Source organism: Gouania willdenowi, chromosome 16 (genome assembly GCF_900634775.1).
Source record: "Gouania willdenowi chromosome 16, fGouWil2.1, whole genome shotgun sequence".
NCBI classification, from domain to species: domain Eukaryota; kingdom Metazoa; phylum Chordata; class Actinopteri; order Blenniiformes; family Gobiesocidae; genus Gouania; species Gouania willdenowi.
The window spans coordinates 30738261-30765331 of NC_041059.1; the positions used below are offsets into that span (position 1 = coordinate 30738261).

General features: G+C 36.8%; 1 protein-coding gene across 2 annotated transcripts; it reads left to right on the forward strand.

Moving 5' to 3' along the window:
• Window positions 1-23: 23 nt before the first annotated feature.
• Window positions 24-26028, forward strand: spag1b (sperm associated antigen 1b). Of its 2 annotated transcripts, XM_028471236.1 has the most exons (19): window positions 24-99; window positions 1510-1660; window positions 2865-3024; window positions 3116-3238; window positions 3733-3803; window positions 6523-6635; window positions 6744-6849; window positions 6975-7105; window positions 7786-7892; window positions 8887-9022; window positions 10138-10587; window positions 11842-11941; window positions 12335-12487; window positions 13655-13812; window positions 18136-18277; window positions 19088-19214; window positions 20057-20215; window positions 21907-22227; window positions 23737-26028. In XM_028471236.1, exons 2-19 carry the CDS (start codon window positions 1512-1514, stop codon window positions 23863-23865), a joined length of 2835 nt encoding a protein of 944 aa, XP_028327037.1. In that variant the 5' UTR covers window positions 24-99; window positions 1510-1511; the 3' UTR covers window positions 23866-26028. The 2 variants fall into 2 exon arrangements, with proteins under 2 accessions (XP_028327037.1, XP_028327038.1); XM_028471237.1 differs by lacking the exons at window positions 6744-6849; window positions 6975-7105 and having other exon boundaries at window positions 23737-23875.
• The last annotated feature ends 1043 nt before the right edge of the window (window positions 26029-27071 follow it).

Consider the following 27071-nt stretch of genomic DNA (forward strand, 5'->3'; position numbering starts at 1 on the left):
ACTTCCTGTTGTTACCATGGCAACGGAGCACGCGACAAAGGGAACGGAGACTACTGCAAAGGGAACGGAGTACACGACAAAAGGAACGGAAAGTGACAGGTACTGTGGTTTATTCACCCACAACTAAATAACACCATAAAAGTGTTTCCTCTTCCTATTATTTAGCATTGTTCTGAATGTTTTACACTACTATTTACCAGGAAAATATTTCTATATTTTTATTTCGTATTGCAAGTTATCATCATTTAACCACTAGGAATGCCACGATACAACTTTTTCCACTTCCAATACGATACTGATATTGCAGCCTTGGGTATTGGTTTATACCGATATCGGCCTGATACGATATAAGCACAAGTGATACTTTTATGGCCTTGGCTATTCATACGGAAATGTATCCACTGACTACATTTCGGTGACTGATAGGTGCACCATGTGACTTAAACCCTAAAATAAATAACCCTATTTATTTTTAGCTACCCCGCTAACCCTTTTATTTTAGCCCTAACCCTACAGCAGGAAATACCCTAAAATGTTTTTTTTTTTCATTAATGTATTTTTTACCCTAACCCTAACCCTGGAAATACCCTAAAATGTAATTTTTTTTTGTATATGTATTTTTAAAGGTGGAATTTGCCGTGTTAAATATGTTAAAATGAAAAAATATATATGACAAAAGCAGGATTTGAACCCCCGGCAGCAGAAGGAAGAATCCTTGAGCTTAGACCCCTCGGCCATCCTGACACAGTGAAAACTCACAGGCATATTTACTTATGTAGAAAAGATCTGGAAAACATGCGTTTCTGTATCAATAGACACTTCGTACAGACCCATTTATTATAAAACTATTGATTACATATCATTAACCTTTTAGAATAAGAATATTCTATAATAGAATAAAATAAATGAAACAATAAAATAGAAGATATTGAAAAAATAAATCCAAAAAACAATATATAATATATCGGAGATTTTAGAGAGATTTTTTGCAGTCCGATAAAATCCAATACTCGTTTTCTGGCTGATTTCGGACTGACATCAATATGGGATCGGGACACCCCTATTTAACCAGTAACAACGTGCAGGGGCGTAGCACCACATTGGGTACAAACCCTCTTGTTGGGCTCCTACTGTAAGTTTATACACTTTTTTTTACCCATACTGTACTAGTATTCTTGCATTATTATATAAGCTTTCTTTTTCATTTCACAATAACCTAATGACTCCATATCCATTGCTTGGATTTAAAAACATGTTCTACTATATTTTAGTGGTTTATTGAATATTGTGTATGTGACATACTTTTGTTACAATTTAGTAGCTAAATCTGGTTAATAAAAGGTAAATATAGAAGAATGAGTAGAATCATTTTCATTCCAATATAAATATCCCCAGTCCGACGTCCGTGCTTTAGCGAGATGCTATACATTATACAACACACTACTGTACTTTAGCCGTAATTGCTTTACTTTTGGAAGTGGTGATCAAGTGCAGTGATTTCTATTGCAGGTATGATGAGTACAGATGCAGATTCCTCTCCTAAAACCCAGTCCATCCTTATGGACTGTGGTGGGAAGGTCCCCGTGGAACACCTGGACTATGGTTTTATTGAAAAGTGCACAGATGTCAAATATGTAGAGAAGATCTTGGAAGTATTGAGGTAAAATATGACTTGTTGTTGCCTGTTTCTTTTAATTAGGCATCCTAGATAAATAAGACAATTACATTCTTGGAATGCTTTTTATTTAATAGCCTTTATTTGATATCAATACTATGCATATATTATCTCTATAAAATCTCCCCAAGAACTATTTTATATGGCCTTCTTAGATGCAACCTACAATATGTGTAATCCTAACTGATACTGCCTATTTAGGCTTTTTTGGAGTCTTTTTTATGTTTGTGTGATAAACACCAATGACATACAGTATCTATGTGTTAGCAATGGAAGACCTGTCTCTCACTTAACAAAAAAATAGGATTTTCTTATTCCTGTGAAACTAATTATGACAGTGATTTCTCGAGCATATTGGGAAAGTTAGTCTACAAAGATGGATTGAATAATGGTATTTAGCCACCCAGTAGCAGTTACCAAAACTGTCACATTGCATTGTAGTAGTGCTGATTGATTTTGGAAAATAATCTAACTGCGATTTTTTTTTCCTCAATCTTGCGATTGCGATTATTTCAATCAATCAATCAATCAATCTTTATTTGTATAGCGCCAAATCATAACCAATGGTATCTCAAGGCACTTTACAGTAGAGCAGTCTTAAGGACGGACTCTTCATTTTATGGATACACACATATGCATATATACGTATATACACATACATATGTATCCCACACCCAACATGAATTCATCATGGCGGCAAGGAAAACCTTCTGTTAAGCAGCAGGAACCTTGTGTGGATCCCATTCCTATGATGAACAGCCATCCACGTTATGCTGTGTTGGGTGTGTGCAGAGATTTCAAGGGCCTCTTGTCATGTATTTTTCAATGAACACAAGCAATAAATCAATCTGTTTCAAAGCACAGATTACAACAATAAAGCAAACAAATCTGTGGCTTTACCTCTTCAACATATCTAACTAACTTCACGTTTCATGAAACATGTAAACATGTGGACTGAACTTTTTAAACACTCTCTGAACTTAACAGGACAGTACAAGACAGGACAAGAGGAAAAATAAAACAAAATCGCAGCCTTTGGGATTAGAAAATCGTGTTTTATGATATCGTGATAACATCACAAATACAATTAATTGTTCAGCCTTACATTGTAGCACTATCAAGTCTGATTAAATGTATTGAAACTTTCTAATGAGGAGCTTTGGGTAAAAGTTGTTTGTTTTTTGTGGAGGTCTGGCGACGAGGGCATTTACCCTCATCTGATCCAATTCTGTGAGACACACCTGGAAAAACTGGACCCCAGGAGTGAAGCTATCAAAAAGGACATCCCTGTGGCTACAGAAGCCACTTTAAATGATCAGGAGTGGAGCCAAATCATTCATGACTTAAAGGTTTTGCTCACATTGCAGTGTGTTTTCCACCTGTTATTTCATCCTACTTTGTACAGTATATTAATTCACTAGCTTCTTGTTATGTTCTTAGACATTGCAAGAAGAAACCAAGAACACTGATTCTTTACAAAAACAGCAATCCTTGTTTGATGAGCAGCTATATGATCATTTGCCACCTGTAAGAGGATCCAATTTGGTTATTCCTCTCACTAAGGTAAAAACACACAGACAAATACATTTTCAAAAAATCCACAGCATGGTAGAACGTTTTTAAATTAAATCTTGAAGTATAGACATGTATAATCTATATAATGTATATATAAACTGTATGTGTGTGTGTATAAACCCAATATAGCAAAGAAATAATGCCTTTATTTAACAAGGTTCACTAAAACCTGCTTCACTAAGATGAAAATCTGTAATCCTTGTTTAAAGTTTTCACATAATTTCTGTAGAGTATGCTAATTCATCTAAAAGTTTGTTTTTTCTACCTGAAACCTTTAAAACTTTGACCCTCATTTGACTATAAAGTTTTCTTTGTAGCTATTTTCGTAGTCTATCATACTATTTCTGGCTATTTTTATGGCTCTAAAAAATAAATGCATATAATATTAGTGTAATTCTGTGTATTGTGTGTTAATATACAGTAGATGGATAACAGTTAACTCTATTGACTGTAACTTCAACCAAAGTATGTTTCTGACACAGAAATCAGTTTCAAAAGAAAAAAGGACTCTCTCTAAATGCCCCGTGCCACGTGATTATCGAGAATGGGACAAGTAAGTTATTACGTTATATTACTTTTCTCTCTTATGTTAAAAAGAAAGATATTGTTTAAGCAACATTTACCCTGACGTTATGTATTGTGTTACTCTATTGGGCTGCAAAGGTACTCTAGGTGTACAGGATAAAGCAGGTTTAGAAGATACCTTTACATAAAAGTATTTATGTTACAGTTATATGAGATGGACCCACCCATGTTACTGCAACTTGTGTATAAATGAAGCAGACATAAGCAATATGCAGAACAAGAATAAATGTTGAGCTATCATTTACCATTTTCCCATATTGTAGCAGAAGTTGCAGTTAGGAGGTGGTTGATCATTAATAAAAGAGGGTATAAAAACACAAGTTGGTAATCATGCTATTTTTTATTTATTTATTTTTTAATTGAAGATGTGTTGATGACTTTAAAAGAGTAAACAGGAGTTGAAAGTATCGAGGGCCTGTACTACAAAGCTGGATTTCCTCTTATTGCGCTAACTTCTGGGACTTATTCTGTGTTTTATTTACTATGATGCTGCTTAACATCTTATTGAGGTAAATCACCATGGTAACTTGTGCTGAATGGCTAACCTGGTCACGAGCAGGATATGGATGTCAGCAATTATTAAAGCACCGCCTCATGACCAATCAGTTGTCATGGAAAATGACCTGCCCATTCTTAGAAGATCCTGGTTGGTGCGTGGATCTGACAGCTGTGGAGAGACAGAATATTTATGGATAGATGTAATCCTTTCAATTTACCAGTAGCTGATGTTATCCAGTAGGAAAGGTACATAGATTTTCATCTGATGGACTGACCTACATTTATCAGCTGATGCAGGCTGCATCGAGTACTCTCCGTAACATGGGCTGATTAATTAATTAATTAATTAATTAATTCAGTCATTTATTCATATATATATATGTATGTATGTACGACCCTGAAAGTCTCAGCAGCAAGAACACATGCTGCGCTGCTATACACAAAGTGGCGGGGACCCTGTTAGATAAAATAGGCTATATAATGTCCACCTTATGATGTAGGCTTACTGAGCTGTATACACTGAGTGCAGCATGTCCCTTTCATTGGCTTCCCGAGAGGCATCAAAGCCAGATGTCACACACACATCTCCATCTCTGGAAGTGTTTGGGAAATTGAGGTGGACTTCGTAAATAGAAACTTGTGTATGCTGTAATAAAGTGAAAGTGACCCATTAGAACCATGTATATTTATTGTCAGCAATTTCCTGCCTGCATTCCTTCCTTTTTGGCTTTTTCTGCAGCAACAGTGTTGCTTTAGGCCTGGATTATGGATTTAAATTCTTCATTTTGTTAAAGAACAGCTGAGCAAAAAATCGATTCAATTGATAAATTTAATTTTTAGATAAAAACGATTTTTGTTTTGCAAATTTGAGTTTAAATGTTTTTTTTATTTTTTTATCTTGTTTTTTAAGTTATTATTATTATTATTTTTTTCACAACAGTTTTTTCAGACATTTTTGCGTTCCGTCCTTGTGGGTTACTATAGCGTGATGTGAGCCAGCCCCCTCTTTTTTACATGTGTTTACCCTTTGAGTTGGCTATATGTGCCACAGGCATGTTTAATTTATGATTTACATTATGCTGAGATGCTAAGGTACGAGTTTATAAATTTTTTAATTCTAATGTTATATGTTATAAAATATGTAGTTATCTGATTTCTCAATTAGAAAATTTAAGCTACTGTGAAGTTGCTGTTGCACTTTTGCTTAAACCTGAGTTAAAGCTTGAAATAGTTGAATGACAGTCTCATTTACTTTTTATTTTGGGATTGTTCTATACATTTTAACTCTTGAGGACAATCACAGCAATAAAGTTGCACTTTTGACTATATATCTGATGTCTGCAGTCATCTTTAAGTGCATTGAAAAAAAAAAAATCAAAAATCAAATCGAAACTCAAATTTAAAAAAAAAAAAATCTGAGATTTTTTTAGGCAAAATTGCCCAGCCCTACTGTTCCTCCATAGTACATAGCGTAGGCTGCTCTTCACGGTTTATCTGTGTTTGTGATTGGTCAGATGCTGCAAACTCCACCCCTTTTATAAGAGCGCGCATGCAGTTAGGTTGGAATCCCCTGGTTTAAGTCAACATGTCGATAACCAGCTTTGTAGTACAGCTACTCTGGTATGTGAATGTTTGGTTAGTTGAAGCCCGCTAACTGAGAGATATCCCTGATATCTTTATCCAGCTTCGTAGTACAGGCCCCTATGGGTTACTAATATATTGGCTATATCTTAGGTTTTTTTTTTAAAATAAAAGGCATGAAAAAGGCGGGTTCTCATTTGCTGTGAGCAAAACTCATCAAATTGTAGAAATGTAAATAAAATGCATCACCTTTTGGAATGAGTCAATATGATATATTGATGTAGAATGACTTCACTTATATAAAGCTTTACACCACACTTATAGTCTCGAAGCACTTTATACTGATGGCATGCAAGGTGCTAGCCCTCCATTGGTAGCAACTTGTGGTTCAGTGTCTTGCTCAAGGACACTTAGGCACATGGACAAGGGCAACCTAGGCTTAAACTTCCAACCTTACAATTAGAATGTTTATTCTCAGACTTTTATTTTTGATCAGATCCCTGACGTTCTTTGGTGCTTTAATATGTAAAAGCTATTAATTAATGAAAAGTCGATGTGTGACCTGAAAATGTCGATGTGTGACCTGAAAATGTTTGACACTTTTTCAGGTTTGATGTGGATGAAGAATGTGAAAAAGTAGATGATTGTTTGAACGAAAAGGATCCTCCAGCCACTTCCAACACAGGCTTTCAGAAAATAAAGGATGAAGTGGAGACCTCAGGTAATGTGCAAACAACTAACTATACTATTGTATGTCAATGTCCTCTTAATAAATGTGTTGAGAGTGTGTGTGACATGCACAGTGAGGTCTCTTCTGTGGTCTATCCAGCACTGTCACATACAGAGAAGCTCTTTCTAGCCAACCGTGAAAAATACAAAGGAAATGAAGCTTATAAAGTCAAGGACTTTGAGGAGGCAGTTGCATACTATTCAAGGTCAGACTGACATTATTAAATTGGTCTTACAATTAGATTACCCTATGTAGCATTCAAGAAAACATTAATTGGTTAAAATCCTGTAAGTATTCAACCATTAACAGCACTGTTTGATGTCTTTCAAGGAGCCTTTCCATAATGCCTACTGTTGCTGCCTACAACAACAAGGCCCAGGCAGAGATCAATCTGAAACAGTGGCACAATGCCATGAAAAACTGCCAGACTGTCCTGGAATTAGAACCAGGCAATGTGAAAGGTAACAGTACAATGAGAGGAAAGAGCAGGAAACTAAACATTTGATGGTTTTGTATTTTCTTTCTTTTTTTTTTTTTTTTTTTTAATCAAATTCTTGGGTATTGAATGGGTGAGGTATTCCATAGGTGTACATACATACACAGCATTTGCAGGGGGGTTGCATTGCATTCCAATTGGTCAAAATTTTTCATTAAAAAAATACAACTCTTAATATAATCTACATAATGTACAAAGTGCCATAAAACAGTGACTGTACAAAATATATATGAATTAATTTGTTGTTCTTTTAAAATGACTAGTATTAGTTGTCAGTGAAATGGTCCCAAACCTTTGAGACTTTAGGTTGGTTCTTCTTCTCCACAATGTAAATGGTAAAGCGACACTGTGCCCAGAGGTTCATTTTATAATACTGCAGCAAAAATGAAGCAGAAGGCGACACCTGCCTGATTTTATCATGAATTTAAATGACGCCTTGACGCAAATTTTTGTCAGCAACATTATCAATTATGTTACTAATCATTTTTGCATTATTGTATATGTTACACACATTGTGGTTGGCACGAATCTCAAGATGATCTATATATTTAATTCTATTTTTTTCTTTTGCCCCCCTGGCAAGAATCTCAAACTCCGCCTATGAGTATATCTTATAAAACGTAATGTGTTTTTTTTCCCCATCAGCTCTGTTCCGTCGTGCCATTGTTCACAAACACATGGGCGACCTCAGTAGGGCAGCTGAGGACCTGAAGATGGTGATCAGAAAGGAGGAGCAGAACCACGCGGCCAGTGTAGGTGATACTCAGGCAAACTCAGTTCATGGTGCATTCTAGTCCACCCTATATTCCCTGTATCTGTATTTCACTACCAGGAAAGTTACATTACTGTATAACAAAAATTACAATTTTCAGTTACAATTACATTTTCAATTACCCATGTTCAATTACAACACAGTCATGATTACAAGGACCAGCATTTTTACAATTACAATATTTTTTTATCCTCAGAAAGTCAATTACAGTTAAATTACAATTAATCACAATTACTGAGCCTGAAATAAATAACCTGATAAAAGTTATCCTTCCTCTTGTGTTAGCTTTCTGTTAGCATCTCTTATGATAACGGGTCCTAAATCAGCTGTAAAATACACTAAAAACAAATATCTATCAACTAATTTCTTTCCTATCTATTGGTTACCTTGTTAGACTTCCTAATCAATGAAAATATAGGTTTTAATATTTTTGGAGTGAGCGTCTGAGCCTTTTTTGTGTCAGTATACCCCTGAATTTTTTTAAATGCATGTAAGATGTGGAAAAGTGTGATATGAAACATATTTTAATAATTGTTAACTACATACGTGTAGAGATGTACATAGAACTGTAACATGGTTTTCCAGCTGTGCTTCAAAATTCAATGTGTATAGAATTTTTAGGCCTATTACAATTACAAAGTGAATTATCTAAACTCAATTACAATTTAATTACGACTACGACAGCAACAGATTAAAAAAAATTACAATTACAATTATAATTACACCATAATTGCAATGAATTATCAATTACACCATTACAATTAAAATTAACCCAAACCCTGATGTATAATATATCTGTAGAAATGCAGAGAAAATAATATGTCAAAGCTCTTTATATGTGGGACTTTTATGGGTTTTGCTTCATTTGCTCCATTTCCTGCACAATCTCTATTTACCATCATTTATCATTAACTGTGTTCACCTCTGTGGACAGTCTGTTAAAACTGAGTTTTGGGGATTATATGTGTTTTAAGAAACTTCTGTCTGAAATCGAGGAGAAGATGAGGGAAAGCAAACCAGAACAGACTAGTCGAGGCAAGAAAATCCTCATCCAGGAAGTGGACGACAAAGATGATGTCACAGACGATGAGGAAGATCCACAACATGGTGGTGAGACTTTACCACACCAATATAATCCATATCAAAGATTTATCTTATTATTTAATATCTAAATGATTCTGACTATATAGAAAATGGGCAGTAGATGTATTTATAATTCATCAGCTGTGTGTATTGTGCATGTTTTCACACATTCCTTTAAAAATCATGTGTTCATTTATGAATGAGGAGGTCAAATGATCGAATGGATATGTCTGTGAGAAAAAAGAAGAAAAGTTATTTAATAATATGTAGAAGCAATAATGGAAAATTTCAACCATTCCCTGGCTGAAGATTGTTTTAAGCCAAAGTAACTCAGAACACTCAGACTTAAATTAGCTTAATTTTTTTGGAACCTCATAGTTTCAAAAAAAAAAAAAAGGCTGTAAAAAAGATGATGCAGCCCTGCCTATGAACCAGTTGAATTATTTTTTTTTTTTGTATATTAATTTTCTAAAACTCTATTCTCAGCTCTTCAGAATATCACCTTTTTTTTGTCACAAAGAACTTAAAAAAAAAAGTATTAAGATGTACAGGTGAAGCTATGATTAGGGCCCTAATGAATGTACAGATGTTATAATAAAAATCTAGTTTCAGGGTGTTGCGCTAAATTTCACAACTTTATTATGAGTACTTTCACTCCTATGGTAATGCCAGATATGACTTCCATTCATTATGGTTAAATTATTATTATTATTATTATTATTATTATTATTATTATTATATATTTTGTCTTTCCAAACATATGTGAAGACGTGTGTCTTTACTGGTACAGCATGTAATCACATGGTCTTCTGTCTGACTTGCTAAAGAGGAAGTTTTTTGTTTTTTTTCACACATGGTTTTAGATGTGTATTCTGTAATGATCTAGGGATCAGATTTGATTTAATAATAGGAAGAAAAAAGTCTCCTTGGTAGCGTGACCTTAAATGAGCATAAAACACCTGCCCTGCCCCCACCCACTGCTTTCATAATACACAGCTCAGAATGACTGCTTCCTGGAAATCCCTGTGAGTCCTGACAGCAAAACCATAGACCCTCCCCCATCGCCCTTTAATCACAGGCTACTTCCTGTGGGCGTTTCTCTGCCTCACTCTCCCTCTCTCATCTTGCTCTCTCCCTTTCAGCTCATCCGGTTCAACACAGCCAGCCTGTGGGAGGGGACGAGAGCTCAGCTGCTCCTGTTGAAAGGAGAGACATGGGCAACGCTCAAAAAAAGCCCCACAGTAGAGGGGATGGGGGTCCTCACTGTGAATCCAATGACTCCCACCACGGAGGGAACTGGAGGAGTAAAGGCAGCAGCTCTGACAAATACAGGGTCTCACAGGCTAATGGATCCAGCAAGAGGGGCTCGACAGCTTCAGCCCAGTCTGATCAGTGCAGCAGCAGCAGCAGTGGGAAGGGCACTGCTGTTGGAGGAAACACGACAGGAAGTGTCAACCTGGATGCCCCGTGTGGTGCCCTGCCCCCACAGCTCTGCCGGCTGAAGAACGAGGGCAACCTGCTCTTTAAAAATGGACAGTTTGGAGATGCTTTGGACAAATACTCACAGGCTATTCAGGGATACAGTGATTCAGGTGAGAGGAAGGAAAAGCACTGCTCTAACTGTAACTGTGATGTATGTGACAGTGACAGTGTGATAATACTGATATTTACACTGACATCACTGTTGTCCCAACAAATAGTTTACCTATATTTATAGTGACATACCTTTAACCATAAAGTTCATTCATCAAGTCATTGGTAATGGTAAACAAGAACCTATGACTTTATATGTAACTAGGAGAACTTTGATTCAAAGGTCATGACCTTGTTTTAAACATGCTAACACTCTTTGTTTCTCTAACACTGCTAACAATTCACTAACAATCATGCTAACACTATTTTGCTCTGGTGCAGAAACCAATCAACTACATCAAAGACATAAAACCTATTTTTTCTTGTTATCCATTGTAAACAAAGTCATATATGAGTTGATGTAGTCCACACTGATATTGAACACACCAATCAGGATTCATGCTTGTGTAAGTCTCTGAGATGATGCATCAGTGAGGCTGTTGTGATGCACAGTGAGCAGTGTTTCTGTTTTAGCCCGCCACTAAGCTTCTCAGATCAGCATAGGCTAGGTCACATGACCTGCTAACCGCTCACTGTGAAATTGAATCCTTATGAGGGCTGCTGTAAATCTCACTAAAGTGAGAGAGCAAGCAGCACGCACAGGGGGAGCTGAGCTTCATCATCACCAAACATCTCACTGTTCCCTTATCATCATTACCATCATTATCTGTCTTTGTATAAGCTGCTTTCACCTAATAACATGACATGTGGTTAAGTGTAGCATCAGTTTAACGGTGATCCCACCTGTTCTCCCCAATCTTCAGCGCTGAGACATTTTCAGCCTAAAAGCTGTAATTTAGAAGTTACAAACCCTTGTTGCTTTATAAATCAACATGTGAGTGCTATTCCTGTTCAGCAATACAATACATGTTTGCTTATGTGCTCCTGAATGGTTTTGACAGGCATCATTCATAAGTATGGGCAAAAAAAAATGACATGATTTTATTACATCTATCTGAGACCTGAGCATGATTACACTCATGCACACACATCAGTGACTGAAGGTAAAGCAGTAAAAGAAACACAACACAATGCAGTTTTACACCCTTGGTACCAACGCCCATATTCAGAATACCTGACATTGTTTCACTTGGTGAAGGAATGTTGCATAACACTAAAGACTCTCTGGTATCTATCGTTTGTTGGACGGGAAGTAACCTTAAAGATACATTATGCAAAGGTCCATGTAAAATGAATATGTTATTTTCCTGCAGGGATCGACAGTCCAGAGGACCTCTGTGTTTTGTATTCAAACAGAGCAGCTTGCTACCTGAAAGATGGCAACAGCCATGACTGCATACAGGACTGCACGAGGTGAGAAAGACTGGAATTAAGAGCTAGATATGTATTTCAAATTTATGATGGAGTAGATCTCAGTTGGTAAATAACAACAATGATTTCAGTCACTCAAAGCACTTTACATTGCATACATTTGTCACTCCACACACAATGGTGGTAAGCTACTGTTGTAGCCACAGTTGTCATAATGCGCCATTGGCCCCTCCGACCACCACTAACACTCACGCACACACCATATTCATACTAGGCAATATGGGTGAAGTGTCTCGCCTAAGAACACAATGACAGATACCACTAGAGCGACTGCCCCCCCGCCCCCACCCCCCCACATCTTGACTGTGCAGCATCTACGGCTGAGACCACTGACCTGATTTTTTGCCTAATGTTTTATCTTTGTTCCCTAACCAGAGCCCTGGAGCTGCAGCCGTTCTCTCTCAAACCTCTCCTACGACGGGCCATGGCTTATGAGTCCCTGGAGCGCTACCGAAAGGCTTACATTGATTACAAGACCGTCCTGCAGATAGACACCAGCGTGAAGGCGGCACATGACAGCTGCAACAGGTACTTTAGTTCATGTTTAATTTTGGGAACACAGATGTCCCCTATTTAGAACGATTTGTTTATCTCATCAAGTGTTCTGCTCTGCTGATAGAGATATGCTGTGAGAGCAGTGTGTCTGACTCCCTGTCATTTATTTTGTATTTGTATTTATTGATTATTTAAAAGGGAAAATGCACATTAACAAACAGACAGTGCTGTAAATGAGACAGATTTAGCCAAAACTGGTGTCCCAGGCCAGATTTTAAAAGGAATCCTGAAATGTAAAAGGTATTAAAAACGGAGAGAATACAACTAGTGATGTCCCGATACAACATTTTCACTTTCAATACGATATTGATATTGCAGCCTTGAGTATTGGCCGATGCTGATATCGATCCGATTCGATATCAGCACGAATCATGCATACTTTTATGACTTATTTTGTAGTGTGTATATGATACAATATATATTATAATACTGATACTGATATCAGACCGATATCAGTATTGGATCGGGACACCCTTAAATACTACATGACAAAAGTATGACAAATAACAATAATTACTGATAAAACAAAGCACCAAGCCTGGACTAAAACTTCCACACAGTATATTACAACAGGAACACAGTACAAACAGAACAGTTAATCCATACTTAACACAAGAGAAACAATGTACAAGAATCTAAATAAAACAAAATGATAGTAAAATAAAAGTCTGTCAGTGTGAACATAATTGGTGGTCAAGAAGTCATGTTTTTAGCTGCCAACAAATGGAGGTGTACAGTTTGTGCCAAGATGTCTGATGTGGTCTGGTATTTGGTTCCATTCTTGTGAAGCCTTGACTGAAAAAGCAGAGTTACTACCAGTAAATGAATTGTGTTGTGGAATTTAAAATCTCCCTTTTGTAACAGCTCCAACACAGTGTGATTAGTGCCAAACAGATTTAGCTCACTGTCAAAAGCTGATCTAGCTAAAGGCTATTTATGGCTGACAGACTGATCGTCCTCTTCTGTTACATAATAACCTCACCTACCTGCTCTCTGCTCAGGTGTATCAGAGGATTAAAGCTTTAAATCAAGTCCATTTAAAGCTTCAAAGCTAAACACTAAGGTTCACACCAAAGATCTTCCTGTTATTTAGACACGCCTACCATCTAATACTGCTGCCTGATCCATGTTCTGCTCCAGGATAACCCGGGTGCTTATTGAGCAAGATGGTTCAGAGTGGAGAGAGAAGCTTCCCGAGATCCCAGTGGTGCCTTTGTCAGCACAGCAGCACCGCAGAGAGGAGCCCCCTAGTGCAGAAGTCCTCCATGCCCGAGCCGAGAAAGCAGCTAGAGACGCAGGTTTGTCACTAACTCAGAGAAAATCCTACATCTGTTGTCCCCATGAATGAAGCATGTTGCGGTTGATGAAATGTCAATACCTTGATCAGCAAGGTCTGAAATAAGTGCAAAAGCCACCTATGATTATTAAGTGCTGAAAGATATATTTCTATCTCGCAACACAACTTGTAGAAGCTGTGTTCCAGAGATGTGTTGGCATGTTCGGAGCATGTTTAGCTATATGTTGTTGTTGGCTTAAATGCAGAAATGCTGTTTAATACATGGAAACTCTCCTGACAAAGACCAGAGATCAGCATTTAAAATGGTACACAGCATAAAAACATAGAGATGTATCAACCTCTGCATACGGACAAATGCTCACACATTTTTTTGGAACAGTCGAATCAGTGCGGAATTGAGCTGCACATGTTGAAGTACTCAACCACTTCTGCCAGTCCACACCTAATTTAAATATCCAAATCATAGTAAAATAACACCTCAACCTTAGACTTACCTTGTACTACATCCCTTACCATCAATAACCCAGGAAAGATGTGTTTTTTCAAAGGTTAGCCTCATACACAGCACGCAGCTTTAGATTGTTAACCCACTTTGTGTTCCCTGAAAAAGGCCTATTTGTATAATTGTGAAATGTACGTCATTTTTCAGTTTTGGGTGACCTAAACCATTTTTTTAACCTCTAGCTGTTCAGTACTTACCTTTGTACCATTTCAAGCTATTCATTGGACTTTCACAACTTGACTTGCAATAAATACCTGGAAAAATTAGGGTGTTCTAAAACTTTTGACCAGTAGTGTATATTATTTAATAATAATAATGAACTTATTTATATAGCACTTTTCAAAACACATGTTACAAAGTGCTTTCCAAAGGCAACTACTGTATACATTTGAAAATAAAATATATAAAGTTTTGGTCAGAGATTAAAACAGTTTAAAAAAAAAAGAAAGTTAGAAGTTACTAAAAATCAAGGAAGGCTTGTTTTCTAAAGTGATTTAAAAATGGTCATAGAGTCAGCAGATTTGATCTCCTCGGGCAGATCATTCCAGAGTGTTGGGGCCTGGACCTTAAAGGTTATCAATGAAATTTTAAAATCAATCCTAAAACATATTGTGAGCCAGTGTAAAAATGCTAAAACAGGGGTAATATGGTCATATTTCCTGGTTTTTGTAAAAGTCTGGCAGCTGAGTTCTGGACAATTTGTAATCGGTTTATGGAATTTTGATTCATGCAGGTATAAAGGCTGTTGCAGCAAACGAGAAGAGATTAAAGCATGTAAAATGGTTTCTGTGTTTGTAAAAGTTACAACAGAGTGTATTCTAGAAATGTTCCTCAGGTGGTAAAAAAAACTTTGTGGTGTGATGATACAAACTCAGATTACTGTCCAACCAGATGCCAAGATTCTTAACCACAGGTTTGATGATGTTGAAGAGTGAACCAACTATTGTAGGAGAGTGTTGTTCACTGTTTTGTGGGGTGATGAGAAGATTTTCAGTTTTTTCTGGATTCAGCTATAAAAAAAATTGGGACATCCAGTTTCTAACGCCAGTGATACATTTGATTACTGAACTCAACATACAGGGCTTCAAAGGTAGATACAACTGTGTATCATCAGCATAAACATGAAAGGAAACACCGTGTCACTGGATGATGTGCATATTTAAAGAAAATAAAATTGGTCCTAAGATCGACCCCTGAGGCACAAAAGAAAAGAAAATTATGACCTGTCCAAACACAGAACCTCCTATCTGATAAAAGGGATGAAAACCATCTTAAAACTGCTCCGGATACCCCAACATTCTGTTGTCTTTATTGATATATAGATAAGTTATGTGTTTGGTGGTGACATTAGTGGCATCACTAATAATTGAAAAGGAAGCTAGTCACTGCGTGTGTGTGCTACAGAGTGAAATGTGACATGGGTGGAGAAAACGTGGTCTGATCTGAAGGTTAAGAATAGCATGGTGCTTTCAGTCACAGTTTCACAGACACTGTTTCCAGCTGCACTATTTTTCAGATCACATACAAACTTTCATTTTCACTCGGAGCCTTAATATAAACACATTTTCATACAATGGTTCATTGAAGCAATACATCTATAACACTGGATGTTTTGGTGTTTTTGAATATGTGGATCTATAACTCTTATATGTGATGACTTTAAACGTATGAGATGAATCAGGCATTAGTTCACCACTGGTGTCACCACAAAGTGTTTGTGCACAAGGATGAAAGTTGGCCTACAGGTACGTACATTTTACCACCAACTTTATTTGATAAATCACAACTTTTACGCATTCTTGAGATTCCTGGTGTGTGTAGCAGCACATGCTAATCTGAAACCCTCACAGATTTGAAGTTTGTACTCTGTGCAGTAATCCAACCCCATTGCATGCAAATGGTTATCTTTGAACTTTGCTTTCACTGTTGTTCTTTAGCTCAGAGGACCAATCAAATGATCTTACCTCCTTCTATCCACAGACACCTTTTACTTTACTTCAGTCCAGCCTGAATGGATCATTACGGCACAAGTGTCTCTGTAATGCATCAGTCTTTTGTGCCCGTGTAGATGCAGTGAACTGTTTGAATGACCACTGTTGTCTTGGACATAATGATGTGTTTGTTGTGATCGTAGCACTGCCTGAGGGGCCACAAGTTTATTAAATCGATTATTCATTGTCTGTTTTTAGCCTTGCAGTTCACATCATCAGACTTTTTGACACTTGAAGTAGTTAAAGTGCTGAAAAATGCCAGTCGCGGTCTATCTAGCAGGGTTGGGGTCAATTACATTTATCAATTACAATTACATCTTCATCTACTATCATGTTCATTTACAATTGAATTATGATTACAGTGACCAGCATTTTTTCAAATTACAATTAAAATTACAATGATTATTTTTCCACTGAAAGTCAATTACAATTACATTCTCAATTACTAAAGTTCAATTACAATTTAACACAATTACAGACGCTGAAACAATTATACTCATAGAATGTGATTTCCTCTTGTGTTAGCATTCTGTTAGCATCTCTAATGATAACAGGTCGGTTTTGACCCATGTATTAAATCAGCTGTAAAATACACTAAAAAATATGATCTTTTATCCAATTTGTTTTTCATCTCTTGTTTATCTTGTTAGGTTTCCTAGAATATTGCCTGAGCCTCTTTTCTGTCAGCAAAGCCCTTGATTAATTTTGTATTTATTTATTTTTTAAAGATATAATGATGCTGAAGAGAACTGACAGATTGTGGGAAAACTTGATATTTTAATGATTGTTAACTATCTATGTGTAAGCCATAGAACTGTAGCATGTTCCACAGTTTTGCATTTAATCAAAATACAATTGACACATTTTAATAGATTTTTGTTTGTTTTTTTATTATTTTTTTTGTTTATTTGAGTAGGACAGTGTGTATTAATGTACAGCTGAAGTTGTAAATACACCGGATTTATCTAAACGCTAATTTCCATCCGTAGTCCCATGGTGTAGGGGGTAGAAGCAGATACAAAATATTAAACACACAATTCCACAACAATATATTACAACACACAGTGACAGTGTTGTAATATAATCAGAGAATACATTATACAAACACAATCATCCTATTTAAATGCTCCATGCCTAAGCCTGTTCACTATTACAAGATACACACACTCACTTATACTAGTGCATGAAGAATAAATTATAAGAATACGCATATTTAGTGATAATAACTTTAATTAAAAATAAGCAATTCTTTAAGTCGATTATCAATTACAATGTCAATTATCTGAACTCAATTACAAATCAATGATGATTACTACAGAAACAGATGTTTTCAATTACAATTACAATTATAATTATGCCATAATTGTAACTAATTATTAATGACGCTATTATAATTATAATTAACCCCATCCCTGCTAATGGACTTTATTAACAGCACTGAAAATGTCGACTCTTCCTTTTCTGTCATCAAATCCACTTGTTGAAGCTGAAGGTCCTAATTCTGCATTCTGTGCACTGTGCTGCTAATGCTGCTAATGCTGCTAATGCTGATGATGCTGATGCTGATGCTGATGCTGATGTTGATGCGGATGTTGATGCTGCTGATGCTGATGCTCATTTAACTCTAATAAAAGCAAAGCTGCTGGCACAGGTCTGTGCAGCTGATTGATTAGCCTGTAGCTCATACTGGGACTGATTGATGACCTCACATTCACACTTAAACTCCAAGCTGCACAGCTCGGGCCGTTAAAATAACCATCTGTTTGTTCCTGTGGAAAACATAATGGTTCTGGTGTGTTTGTAAAAGAACTGCTGTGGTACTGTCTTTCAGAGAGAAGAGCAGAAGTGCGTTTTACAGCTTTGAAGCAGGAAGGAAATGACTTTGTGAAGAAGGGCCAGTACCAGGAAGCTCTGGGAAAGTACACGGAATGCCTTAAGTTGAAACCAGAGGAGTGTCCCATCTACACTAACAGGTTTGGAACTTTATTCTCAGCTCACCACACACACACACACACACACACACACACACACACACACACACACACACACACACACACACACACACAGAGTTGGTGTTGCTATTTATAATGAGCGATAAGGACAAAAACTCATATCTGGATATTTTTTCTCAAAATGGTGATATATGATATAAATCTCGATAATTTTAATTCAAATCAAGTCTGACCAGAAAGACAATTCTGCCTGGGTTTAATTTGCTAATGAAAATGCCACACAGGCACATTTGCTAACAAACAGCTGTACAATATGTGTCGCTTTAGTCTGTTTCTCCTCTAAAAGACAGCACGTGTGAGTGAGTTCTGCAGTGTGGTTTGTTCAGGGGAAAGTCTGGGTTAGGATGCACTCAGTAATCCATCTAACTCTGCTTTACATGATGTTCTGAAAATTAGCACTCCTAAAAAGAGGATTTTAATACAAAATAAGCTATAAAAAATTATATATATATAGGTGATGTTGTAATTTTCTATATCTCCAAAATAGAAAAATTGATATAGAATCTCGATATATCTCCTGGTCCTACTATACAATATATCTCCCCCTGCAATAACCTGTAGATTGTTGCTCTGTTTCCAAGGAAACTGAACCTAGCAAAAAAACCCCAATTGTGATGTCAGTGTTTAAATAGCGAGTGCTACCAAACCATAGCAAACACCAGTGAGCTGCTGACAGCCGCTCCAACACACTGACTGATTCATGTCACCAATAGGCAATGAGGGCCCGTTTCCTGTGACTGTTAACATGACTCAGCTGTTTGCTGTTTGCAGAGCTCTGTGCTACTTGAAGCTACAAATGTTTGCTGAGGCCAAGCATGACTGTGATGAAGCTCTGAAACAGGAGCCGACCAATAAGAAAGCCTTCTACAGACGAGCCCTGGCAAACAAAGGCCTGAAGGTACAACAGGTCAATTACATTTTTCAGTTACAAATACATTTTAAATTACTCATGTTCAATTACAATTCAATTACGATTACAGTGAGAAGCATTTTTTCCATTTACAAATAAATTACATGTATTTCTTATCCTCAGAAAGTCAATTACAATTATGTTCTCAATTACTAAAGTTCAATTACAATTAATCACAATTACTGAGCCTGAAATAAATAATCTAATAAAAGTGACCCTTCCTCTTGTGTTAGCTTTCTGTTAGCATCTCTTATGGGAACGTGTCCTGAATCAGATATAAAATACACTAAAAACAAATATCTATCATCTAATTTATTTCTTATCTATTGGTTACCTTGTTTGTTTTCCTAATCAATGAAAATATAGGTTTTAATATTTTTTGTGTCGGCGTCTGAGCCGTTTTTGTGTCAGTATAGCTCTCAATTTATATTTCTTTAGATGGTAAAATGTAGGAAAGCTTGATATGAAACAAATTGTAATAATTGTTAACTAAATATGTGTATAACTGTACATACTGTATGTATATAGAACTGTAACAATTGATCAATTACCATATAATAGACATTTTTTATCAAATTTTCCTGACAATTACAATTACAAAGTTAATTATCTAAACTCAATTACAATTTAATTACGATTACAACAGCAAGAGATTTTTAAAATTGTAAGTCATATTATAATTAGGCCATAATTGTAATTAATTATGAATTACATGGTTGCAATTATAATTGAGCCCAACCCTGAAGAGAGCAGAGCGTTAAAGACATGCATCAGCAGACAGTCTGTGTTAGGTATTTCTTTGGTTCACTCCTCCTGTTCTCCATGTCTAGGACTACCTGGCCTGCAGTTCAGACCTGCAGGAGGTTTTGCAGCTGGACCCAAACGTGCAGGAGGCTGAGAAGGAGCTGGAGGAAGTGACGCTGCTGGTGAGACAGAGTCTGTCCAACAATTCACCAGCTAAACCTCGGAAAAGTGTCCCCATTACAGAGGTACGAGCTCTGATTCACCTTTTTTATTCACAAATCAGCAGGACTGTTGTGTTAACTGCATTAACACCTCTAATAGTAACACATCAGTCTGTTTTGCCTCTAAAATGATCAGTAAATGTCCACTTTAGACTTCTAATATTAAGCAGTTTTTTTTTTTTTTACAATTTATTACATGTTCTACCATTGTGACCATGAATGAAGAAAAACACTACAAACTAAATAGATTTTTAATTATGTATTAGGAAGAAAACAATGAAAGCTCACATGTATAACATATTATTATAACAAATATGTTAAATTTAGAATGTATAAAAATATTTACAATAAAAAAAAAAGCAGAAGCAAATTATTTGCAGGCTTTCTACAAAGGAGGAAACATGATTACCGTATTGCTTGTAGGTTGTCAGTAAAGTGCAATAAAGCAAGTTTAATGTGCGCATACCAGGATGTGTAGGTGGTAAACCGTACTTAAACACTAATGCACAGGGGCAAATTTAGTTAAATAATAGTTTCTGAAATATTCCAAATTTAAAGGAGCATAGGGCTGGATTTGTGATAAAAATAAACATTCATTTTAATTCTCATAACGCTAATGGGTGATGGAGCGCTCTAAAACATAGAGAATGAGCCCACACATATTTCTCTATATTACCATGAACAGATTGTGTGATACATTTTGTTCTGCTGTTCTGGGCGCAAATTTCCCGCGCAATTCTGCAGACGTGATGTCAAATGACGCTGGTGCACGTTCTGTACGGCTTGGAGAGGCGGCCCAAGATCAGAAATAAAGAAGAATGAGAACAAGACGGCTTGTAGGCTGAAAGAAGACAAGCACGGTGGACTAAACTACTGTTTAGTTCCACAGATGTACGCAGAGGCATGTGCACAGGTCTTGCAGTAAACAGTCACATGAATGGCGAGTAAATAAATAACCATGTCACAGTTAGAGTGCGGATCAGGCCGCTTTTTCTCGTCCAAGCCCGACCCGACAGTGATAACCTCATTTTCTTTTCTCAAAGAAATGACATATTTATGTTTGTTAATAACATTGATGCTTACCACTATAACAAACAACTGTTGACACAGTGTACACAAGAGACCCGTCAGATCTATTTACATAATCCATGAATCATGAATTGTCCTCTGCTCCATTCTTCCTCCACCACAGATCACAGCTCTCACTCTCAGATAAACCTGCATTCTGCAGAGCTACAGCAGCTGCACCATGTGACCGAACACGACCACCAGTTATAAATATCTGTCCAAACCCGACCCGTCCAGTGCAGTCGGGTCCCATCAGGGTTTGATCGGTGTCCATCCTCTATAGGCACAGTGTAGCGTCCGAGTCATAGGGACAAAAACACACGACTCATGTTGTGCTCTTGGAGTGCCTCTGTTTATTTACTTTTCACACACTAACTTCCTGTCACACACCGATGTATACGCATGTCGTCACTCACATACACGGCGCATCATAACAGAACAGCACCAACTGCAGCGTTCACAACAGTATGTAATCAGCTGTGCTCCAGCCAAGCCTTCATGGCTGCAGTTACACTAACCACTGTGGTGTCACCATGGAGTCTGACATCTAGATCCTGCCCTATGCTGCTTTAAGTTACAAAAACCCCACTTTTCTCTGTTTTTTGGGATTACTTTTATTTTCACACACACTCACTCTTTTACTATAGGTGGATGATGACACAGACACAGTCGTTGGCAACTCAGAGAACGACTCTAGGGGAGACAACATCACCGTCAACCTGAGGCCAAACAACGCCTATGACTTTGGACAGTACCTGAACGCCACGCGCCACAGCGGCAACATGTCGGCCTGCGCTAAGCTACTGGCCTCCACGGCTCCAGACAAACTCCCTGAGCTGCTGAGCACCCAGCTGGATGGACACACCATCAGCTTCATTATGCAGACCATGGACTCACACCTAGTGGAAAAGGATCCCAACTTAGTCTACCAGCACCTCAAACACCTGCACACCACTGATAGATTCTCAGTAAGTATTATTCCACTGCAGTGGTTTTATTAACAACTCTACTGCGTATTCTCCACCTAAGCTTCATCCTAATTGTGTATGGATATGAAAAATCATTGTTAATGCAAGTATTCTTATGTTTTTTTCAGCACTAAGCCTGTCATACGTTTTTAATAGCAAACCCAACCCATGGGTTTGAGGGGTGGGACATTCCACTGTGTTCACGATAACATACGATAACAATACATCTGCCTCTCCTGTTGTGATAGAAATGTCCCTCCTCTGTTCCCTCTCCGTGGTCAGTTTAAGATGAAACATTGAATACTAAGTGCTCTCTCTGCTTTACTGCTACCCTGACCACTAAGGGTGTCCGGATCCAATAGTGATATCGGATAACGTTCAGATATTAGCAAAAAAAAACCTAGTATCGGATTATATCATTCTGCATTTAAAAGCACTGATATTAGCACTCTGATACATGATTTGTTTCTATTATTAGGTTAATTTTTAAGGGTCTTTTTTTCAAATGATGAACTCATCATCAAGCTCTGCAGAAGCCTGATAACAATCCTGGTCATTTCAGTCAGGTGTGTTGGAAGAGGGAAACATCTAAAACATGCTGGATAGTGGCTCTTTAGGACCAGGAATGGGGACCCCTGCTCTTTACTCTATGCTCTATGTTCTATACTCTATACTTTATAACTAACAACTTTTGAACTAATTGTAAAACATGTGACATTTGTACAATTTAACTACTGTATTTTGTAAAATTGTACATAAATTCACTTTTGGTTAATTTAGTACAAAAATGTTGTAATTCACATTTTGGACAAAGCTCATTGGTTACCAGTGCTCCAGTTAGAACAGGCCTGGGGGCACATTTACCAAAAAGAAGTATACTTACCAAGTATACTTACCCAATACACTAGCAGTATACTTCAAAATGTACTATTTCAATACTTCTTGGGACTAAATTGGCCCAATTTTAGTTTACCAAAAGCTTTATTTCATACTGCAAGTAAACTTATAGGTATATTAATACTATTCTAGAATTAGTATACTACAATCTAACCCACTTTCATTACAATGAGCACTTTTTGGTATAATATACACTGCAATATACTTTGAACTTTATTTCATGTAGACTTGTTAACCTAACTATCGTACCAACACACCTGTGTTTTGTTTTTTTAATAAAAAGCTAAGAATTCACACAAAAAAATGTGCTGCATTTTATCGCTATATATAGTCATTATGGATGTGAGGGAAAATGTATTTATTAGGCTGCAATCACTAAAATCTGCACATTCACAAGTTGAATATACTTAAAGGTCCTTTAAATACTAAGTAGATCAAAAGTTTAAAAGCAAGTATGAAGTAAATATACTTTATATATATATATATATATTTTAAGTGTATCTTTGATAAGTATATAAAATAGACCCAGGACACCATAAGCATGTTTAGAGGAATAAGCAGATCTTATGTAACGTCAGGAGCTGAGTCATGGTGATGCTCTACTGTTTGCAGGTTGCACTGATGCTGGTGGAGAAAGACGAGCGTCAGAGGATGACTCAGCTGTTTGAGCGGCTCGCTGCTGTGGAGAGCTCAGAGTTCACCAAGAACGATGTCCAGAACCTGGCCAACAGATACATCTGATCCCTGCCCCCACCCCCAGACCCCCAGACCCCCCATGCATGAGCATTTGCACCATCTTCACCAATGACTTGGATCTATGCAAAGCATTGCACAAGAAGAGAGCAAAGAGAAGCAGATGGACACACACTATCCACCACTGTCTGTGTGACTCAAGAAACAAATCTATTTTTCTCTCCAGAACTTTCCAAAGCAGATTTATTTTTGTCCTCCTAACTTCCCGTACATACACGCTCACTTTGGATCAGCTGTGTGAAAGTCCTGATAATTAGGGTCCAATGTGCTGCATTACATAACCAAACAGCTTCTACCTTCGGGATAGCCATCTGTCACTCTACTCACAGAGGCTGCTCAGTGCGTACTTACCATGACTCAGCTATTAACCTGCTGGGTGAACTGTGCTCACACAAAACACCTCTTATTATCTCGTCTTTCCATCTATGCAATTTAGCACTCTGTGTGAAAATGTGGTCTATTATAACCCAAACTACACATTCATCTCCACAGGTTGATAAAAGCAGCATCTTTGGGAGTTTTGGGCCTTGGACTTCAGTCTTCCACTTCCTCCTTCAGGAGAAACTCATTCATGTTTGGCTGGAGTTGAAATTAAATCTCAAAGTGTCTAAGCAACATGTACCGGGGGGTATTTCATCAAACCCAGCTCAGTTAAACCAGCTTCTAACTGGAACTACCGTTTCACCAAAGACTAAACACCTTGGTTGCCATAGTAACACAGTTTGTGGTGCAAACCTGCTCCTCGCCAGCTTTAAGCAGCAGGCTTGGTTTACCTGCTGCTTTAAAACACTCAAAGATCTACAAAAAGGAAAAAGGAGCCAAAAATACTCACCATCTACATTTTTAATGTGGTGTTTTAAAAGGAAATTAAACAGAATAATGTTTGAATATGATTAAATCAATCCAATGACGATAGAATCGTCATCTTATCTCGTGTTTAATGTGTCCCGCACTTTTTAATGAGATGAACACAGACTCCATGTGTTTAAACCATCAGTAATAATACGCATATATAAAGATACGTGCGTGTACATCGCCTCCGTTTACTGAGGATCTAGAGATTGAGCTCTGAATACAGAGAGGGAGGGGCTGTTCCGTCACAGGGCAGAGATTAGACCCCCCCATGACAAAATACATCAACTGTATCACCTTTTCAGGAGATGTACGCACGTTTTTCATCAACAATTTATTTCAGTGCAATAGCCTCGACAAACATGAAAATAAATGCTCAAATCACAGAGAGGATTTTAAAGATTCATAAAAGTGTGTAGTGTGGGTGGCTTTTTTAGTGTTTCAAAGTACATCTTTATTTCATATTTAAATTGGAGGATGTTGGGTTTCCTTTCAGCACATTTGCATTTATGAATATAAAATCTTCCATATAAGGTGAAAAGCGTGACTTCCTTCCACATCTTTCTCCTCAAAATAAAAAATAACATCCTTTTTTGCAGGTTGATCTTAATCCCACACGTAGATTCAAACATATTTTCAACTTTACATGGATATATTCATAAAATAAATGTAGAATAGTTTCTGTCTACAATATTACAGAATGCACAAGAATCAGAAATATCAGCTCTGTGTTTTTTAAGAAAGTGGTTCGTGGGATAAATTAATGATATTTATTCAGAAAAAACACTGTTACACAATTAATTCTTTCAAAAGGATCATTCCAATAACTTTTTAAGTAGTAGAGCATTGCAACAAATATCTAAACAGTGAGTTATTGCATTTTTTCAAATACTAAATACCAAATTCATGGGTGAGTGGAGTGTTTGCAGTGCTGGACGTGGCATCCAACAGCATCCAACAGCACCACTGCTCCCTGTGTTCATTTGAATTTCATGTTTAGTGCTGAATTCCACCAAACTATTCAAACACTCAAGTCTGATTAATTACATATTATTTCATTGTGAGTTACTGCATCATCTTTTTTTTTTAAAATGCTGACAGGTGTTTTAAAAAACTCATCAAACAGATGATCAGTGTGTGATCACATGCTTCAGTTGTTTTCTATGATAAATTCACTGAATATATGTGGCGCCGATTGTAAAGTTGTGCGTGTTAAAATAAACAGCAACTGTTTTTCAACATTAAGCAACAAACGTTTAAAAACATTTTTACGTTACTTGACCAGATTTACAGCAATATTTTTGAAATTTGTTAATATAAAATCTAAATGTAACATTTAAACAAATGTTAAATCTAAATGTTAGATGTTAAATTTAAATAGTAAATTTAAATGTTGAATCTAAACGTCAAATGATAATCTAAATGAATCATAATTTGATAATATTAAATCTAAATGTTAGAGTGAAACATAAATGTTTAAATCTAAATGTGAAATACAAATCTAAACCTTAAATGCTAAATCTAAATGATGAATTTATAGTTAATATTGACATATTTTTACAAGAAAAATATTGCTGTAACTCTGGTCAAAAGTAACATAAAAAAAAATCACATACGTTTTTAAAGGTGGTTTGTTGCTAAATGTTGCAAGAAGTTGCTGTTTATTTTGAGCTACGTTACAATTGGTGCCCCATATAAATAACACCAACTTTAACACTTGACTAATGTCACATCCTGTTGGTCTCAGCATTGGTTTCTATTGGTCGATCTTGTGGGTCTTGCATTTAAACTGTCAGCTGATTGGCTGAGCTGCTGCTCTTCAAGCTGAGAAGAGTTTGTTGAAATGGGAAAAGCCAGCTTGGGTAAACCAGGTTTAAACCTTAGGCCTGGTTCTCTTCTGAACACTTTTATGAAATACCCCCTTGGTTGAAATGCATCGTTCCTTTTAGAAGCATTAAGAACAGTAACTTCCTCTGTTTGCGTTGAATATTCCACAAACTCCAAATTCTGCCTAATTGTTTTTGTTTGACCTGAATGGACTGAGTAAACACAAACTGCTTTTTATTGACACTGAGCTGTACAGATTATTTCAATAGAGATGTAAAAAAGAAAACCGCTGTTACTCATTACTGGGCTATTTAATAAACAGGAAAAGTACAGAGTCGTCTTCTCTATGAACAACTCATGGTTGCTACTAATCTTATACATGAAACCTTCGTGCTGTGTTTAAAACGCTTGCTCTGATTCTTGCATCACTTTTCGCTTCTTTTGTACATATTTTCTACATAACATGTACATAACAAAAGTTATTTCTAAAGGCAGCCTTGTGATCTAGCAAAGGT